The 6,000-nt window shown below is 40.1% G+C and overlaps 1 protein-coding gene across 10 annotated transcripts in view; it reads right to left on the bottom strand.

The window, feature by feature from the left end:
- Positions 1 to 5,351: 5,351 nt before the first annotated feature.
- The window catches only part of TAT (tyrosine aminotransferase), a 58,057-nt gene continuing 57,408 nt past the window's right edge, over positions 5,352 to 6,000 (bottom strand). For 6 of the 10 annotated variants that reach the window (XM_061387817.1, XM_061387816.1, XM_061387813.1 and 3 more), the window contains one exon: positions 5,352 to 5,701. Coding sequence is in view for 2 of the 10 variants with exons in the window: in XM_061387815.1 (XP_061243799.1) it covers positions 5,684 to 5,701 (18 nt within the window). In the remaining 8 variants the exon portion in view is untranslated. The remainder of the gene's footprint in view (positions 5,702 to 6,000) is intronic. The other 4 variants (XM_061387814.1, XM_061387811.1, XM_061387810.1 and 1 more) reach the window with 1 other exon arrangement.

The following is a 6,000-nucleotide window of genomic DNA, read 5'->3' as shown; positions in this document are numbered from 1 at the left end:
ATATGACCCAGCAATCTCACTCCTAGGCATATACCCTGAGGAAACCAAAATTGAAAAAGACACATGTATCCCATTGTTCATTGCAGCACTATTTACAATAGCTAGAACATGAAAGCAACCTAGATGTCCATTGACGGATGAATGGATAAAGAAGTTGTGGTACATATACACAATGGAATAGTACTCAGCCATAAAAAGGAATGCATTTGAGTCAGTTCTGATGAGGTGGATGAACCTAGAACCTATTATACAGGGTGAAGTGAGTCAGAAAGAGAAAGATAAATACTGTATTCTAATGCATAATATGGAATCTAGAAAAATGGTACTGAAGAACTTATTTACAGGGCAGCAATGGAGAAACAGACATAGAGAATAGACTTATGGACATGGGAGAGAGGGGAAGAGAGGGTGAGTGTGGAAAGAGTAACATGGAAACTGATATTACCATATGTAAAATAGATAGCCAATGGGAATTTTCTGTGTGGCTCAGGAAACTCAAAGAGGGGCTCTGTATCAATCTAGAGGGGGGGGATGGGGTGGGAGATGGGAGAGAAGTTCAAAAGGGAGGGGATATATGTATACCTATGGTTGATTCATGTTGAGGTTTGACAGAAAACAACAAAATTCTGTAAAGCAATTATCCTTCAATAAAAAAATAAATTAATAACAAAACTGAAAAGACAACTCACAGAATGGAAGAAAATATGTGCAAATCATATATCTGATAAGGAACCTGTATCTGGAATATATGAAGAACTGTTATATTTTAACAATAAAAAGATAAATACTCTAGTTTAAATATGCATGTATAACTGAATCACTTTTCTGTACACCTAAAACTAACACAACACTGTAAATCAACTATATTTCAATTTTTTAAAAAGTTATACAGTGCTGTATGTCAATTACATCTCAATAATACTATTAAAAAAAAAAAAGAAAACAGTATAATAAACACAGGGATTTTCCTGGTGGTCCAGTGGCTAAGACTTAGTACTCTCAATACAGGGGGCCCAGGTTTGATTTCTGGTCAGGGAATTGGATCCCATATGCTACAACTAAGACCTGGCACAGCCAAATAAATAAATATTATTAAACACACACACACACAATGAGATATCCACTAAGACTGCTGAAATGAAAAGATGATAAATGTTTGACAGTTCCTCTAAACATTAAACACAGAGTCACCACATGAAATAGCAATTTCACTCCCAGTTACACGCCCAAGAGAAATAAAACCACTATGAACACTTTTATATGAAATCTTGTATGTAAATATTCATAGCAACATAATTCATAATAGCCAAAAAGTGGAAACAACCCAGATATTCCTCAACTGATGAACGAATAAACACAAGTAGTATATTTACACAATGTAATACTATTCTGCAAAAAAAAGGAATGAAGTACTGATACATGCTACATGGATGAACCTTGTAAATGTTATTAAGTGAAAAGTTATTTACAAAAGACTATATATTGTATTATTCCATTTATATGAAATGGCAAGAATAGGCATATTCATACACACAGAAAATAAACTGGACTTCCCTCATGGCTCAGCTGGTAAAGAATCTGCCTGCAATGCAGGAGACCTGGGTTCAGTCCCTGGGTTTGGAACATCCCCTGGAGAAGGGAACAGCTACACACTTCAGTATTCCGGCCTGGAGAATTCTATGGATGCTATAGACCATGGGGTCACAAAGAGTCAGACATGACTGAGTGACTTTCGCTTCACTTCACTAGGTGGGCTTCCCTGGTGGCTCAGCTGGTGAAGAATCCACCTGCAATGCAGGAGAACCCGGTTCAATTCCTGGGTTGGGAAGATCCCCTGGAGAAGGGATAGGCTACCCACACCAGTATTCTTGGGCTTCCCTGGTAGCTCAGATGGTAAAGAATCCACTTGCAGTGTGGGAGATCTGGGTTCTATCCCTGGATTGGGAAGATCCCCTGGAGGAGCGCATGGCAAACCACTCCAGTATTCTTGCCTGGAGAATCCCCATGGACAGAGGAGCCTGGCAGGCTACAGTCCATGGGGTCACAAAGAGTCGGACATGACTGAGTGCTGAGCACAGGGCTTGCAGTGAGAGTAGGCACCACATGGCTCACTGGGTTCCTAGTTCCCTGACCAGTCCCTTGGCAATGAAAACAGAGAATCCTGACCACTGGACCACCAGGGAATTCCCTGAATTATGTCTTAATAAAGCCATTTAAAAAAAACAAAACATAAATCTCTAGGTTTCTAACCCACATGGCCCTTCTTTCCTCACTCACTCACCTGTATCCATGTTCTCTTCTTTCTGTCAAATTTCCTATACTTTGTAAGTATGGTTCCTACTTAGAACATACTATCCCAAATTATCTCAAGCTGAAATTATTATTATTTACTCTCAATTCAAGTGAATCCTCCTCAGAGACATTTTCCCTGACCACCCCAATTAAAGCAGTCTCTCCCCCTGAAAATGGTCTCTTTTATATTCTGTTCAGGAACAAAAAATAAATTCAGCTATTCAGCTGATGCATGTCAGGTGGCACCTCAAAATTAGTTAAGTCCCTGAGCTGAAGCAGAATAGGAGTTTTTATACAGCGAGAGAAGAGAGGGGTATATGATTAAGAGAGGGGTATATGGTTATGGTATTGTCCCAAGTTGCAATTTTCTTTACCTGTAAATGCTGCAAAACATTGCAATTTAAAAGGGTGGGATATGTTGGGGTATTCATGCCTCTTTCTCATAAATGACAGTACTTTGGTTGCAGTTCAAAGGATTCTTTTGAGAGCTATCTTTGTAAGCCATGTTGAAGATCTAATGTTAATTAAGGTTCAAGGGAAGGACTGACAGGAGAAAAAAGAGAAAAGAAAGAAGAAAGGAAAAAAGGAGGTAAAGGGACTTCTCTGGCAGTCCAGTGGTTAAGACCCCAAGCATCCAATGCAGGGGATTTGGCTTCAATCCCTTGTCAGGGAACTGAGATCCCACATGCTTTTCAGCCAAAAATAAAATTAAAAAGAATTTTAAATTAAAACAAAAGGAGGTAAAGACTAAAACAAGGAAAAGCAGGATCTGTTTCAATTCTTTAGTACACATCTCAGAACCTGAAATTGTCTTAGTTATTTGTTTGCTACATGTTTATTTTCTGTCTCCCCTATCACTAGGACATTTCTGTCTTGTTTGTCCACATAGTAGATGCTTAATATGTGGTGGCTGATTGACCAAATTCCACACCAACATGATAATCAAAGATGAAATCATGAGCAAATATTTTGGAACTTTCCAGCCACTCCTCTCATTTCTCATGACTATAACAAACTCTGCCTAGTCTCCATCACCTGGGTGTTTAAAAGAATTAAAAATTTGGGGGCCACACCTCCACAGACTGGTTCATCTGTGCTTTACATCTGCCTGCCTACAGAAACAAATATTTTAAAAGGTAAGGAAAAGTCTGTGTGACAGCCTGGGTCGTGCTTCAGTAGAACTAGACATTAGTCATTGAACTAGACACTAGGACTATTAATTACACAGCAGAAACTGGATCAAACTTACTGCAGTTTTTTTCAGGGCTCTTAAGTCCTTAATTTAAGCATGCTTTTCTTCCCAGTAGTAGCAGGGAACACTGTGCTTAGTTACTTCTGCAATTGCTAGAGGATAGGAGCAAAGACTCAAAGACTTTAAGCTCTGGAAGGAACTTCTGGGCACTACTTAGCTTGTTTCCTTCTTATCAGATGTTTCTTTCTTATCGTTTGTACCCCCAATATCAAGATTTCACCTTCTAAGAACACTTCCCAACTCAATGAATTTTCTCAGACCAGCATCACTGGCAGTACCTAGACGTGTGTTTGGAAATGCAGGATTTCAGACTTCATTTCAGAGGCATAGAATGTGTCACATCACAAGACCCCCAGGTGACTAGCGCACAGTTTGAGAGGTATGTAGCAATTCTGGACATGCTGAACCAGTGCTACTATCTCCAACAGTGTGTACTGATCATTAGCACTTACCTACAAGCTGGACTACTGGAACAAGGAGAATTCAAAAGTGAAGTTTTCCCAAATGCCCCCTGTGTATTAGGGAAAGAAAAGACAGGCTCAAAGGATAAAACTCAAAAGTAATTACAAAACTTACTGGCAAAATGGTGATCTTTTTTTTTTTTTTAATGAATACACTGAGATTCATTAAACTACTCTACTTTAAAAGTTTTTTAGGAGAATATTTTTTTAATTATATTTATACTTGTGTATTTGCTTGTTTGGTTGCACCGTGTAGCAAGTGGGATCTTAGTTCCCCAACCAGGGATCGAACCTATGCCCCTGCATTGGGAGTCTTAGCCATTAGACCACCAGGGAAGTCCCCTGAAAGTTTCATAATAAAATCTTTTTAAGTAATCTCAAGTTATTGATAACTACCAGTCCCACCAAGAGGCATTTGTAGTGGGAAAGTGTAGTGAAGAATGTGTATCTGCCCAAAATGAAGACTGACAGGGAATGGGGAAAGAGTAAGGTTTATGAACCAGGCCCCCTGGGTCTTTCATTTAATCCCCCATCACAGCTCTGTTAGGTAACACCACTTTAACTAAGTGATTGAATTTAGCATCAACAATCCTGGGACAAACTAGTATTGTGTCCCCCCTGGTGAAGCGTATGGGGGAAGTAAACATCCTCGTTGACGTGGCCCTCTCCTCTAAGCAGTAATTCAGGCAGTTGGGCCATCTTCAACTGAAGGCTTCTAAAGCAGCACTAGTAAAAGGGTTTTCAAAGTGAGGCTGGAGACCATGCACCAATAGCACCAATTTACCCTTTTTTGGCGGGGAGTGGGGTATAGAAATGGAGAGGGTTCAGGGTTAGATTAATTTCTGGTAAAGATTGCCCACAGCAGATGCTACCCAAAGTTAAGGAAGTTGAGAAGTTCAAGTAGCTAGCAAGAATGTGGCTGAGTACTGCACCAAGGGGTAAATGCTGGGGGAAAAAGTAGAATAACAAAAAAAAATAGAATAACAACAATGCAGGGGAGTTGATGGACTTGGGAGAAAAGTGTGGAGAGATCAGAAAGTTGAATAATGTCTAAGTATAAACTGTGATCAAGCTGGAGGGCAAGCAAAGTGTAGGGAGTTACTTATACATCTGGGTTTAAGATTCCTAAAATAGTCTAGTTCAAGATCACCATAAGGAACAAAGGTGTGGCTGTGGGAGTGGGTGGCCATAATAGGGGTAGGATTTACAGTGCCTCCAGTCTGAGATAGGCAGGAGGCCTTAATAGGTGTTGGTTGGATTATCCACAGAAATACTGAAACTTCCCACATGTCAAGGCCCTAAGTAAACAGAGTATACAGAAAGGGTATAAAGTAATATAGCCTATATTTTATTTTTTTCAATTTTTATTGGAGTATAATTGATTTACAATGTTGTGTTATAGCCTGTATGTTAAAGGATAGTTATTGTGTGACTCAGAGAACAGAGATCCTGGGAGGACAATCAATATGTTAGACTTCTCAGTTCAGCTCAGTCGCTCAGTCGTGTCCAACTCTTTGCGACCCCATGGACTGCAGTACGCCAGGCTTCCCTGTCCATCACCAACTACCGGAGCTTACTCAAACGCACATCCATTGAGTCAGTGATGCCATCTAACCATCTCATCTTCTGTTGTCCCCTTCTCCTCCTGCCTTCAATCATTCCCAGCATCAAGGTCCTTTCAAATGAGACTCCTAGACTGAGAAAAAAAACAATTTCAAACAGGCTGTAAGGATGGCACTGTCTTTCAGGAAACAGCCAAGTTACACTTAAGGAAAAAAGGTGAAGGAAATATTCTCAACAATTTGGGAATGGCACAGAATTTTATCTGCCATGTAAGAATTCCAGGGGAAAAGAATGGAAGGAGGAAGCATGAGGTGGGAGGGACCAAAAAGTATGGGAATTTCTATAACAATATCACAAACCACCGGAGAAGGCAATGGCACCCCACTCCAGTACTCCTGCCTGGAAAAGCCCATGGACAGAAGAGCCTGGTAG

This window comes from Bos javanicus, chromosome 18 (genome assembly GCF_032452875.1).
Source record: "Bos javanicus breed banteng chromosome 18, ARS-OSU_banteng_1.0, whole genome shotgun sequence".
In the NCBI taxonomy this organism is placed as follows: Eukaryota; Metazoa; Chordata; class Mammalia; order Artiodactyla; family Bovidae; genus Bos; species Bos javanicus.
This window is presented reverse-complemented; position numbering and strand designations above follow the sequence as displayed.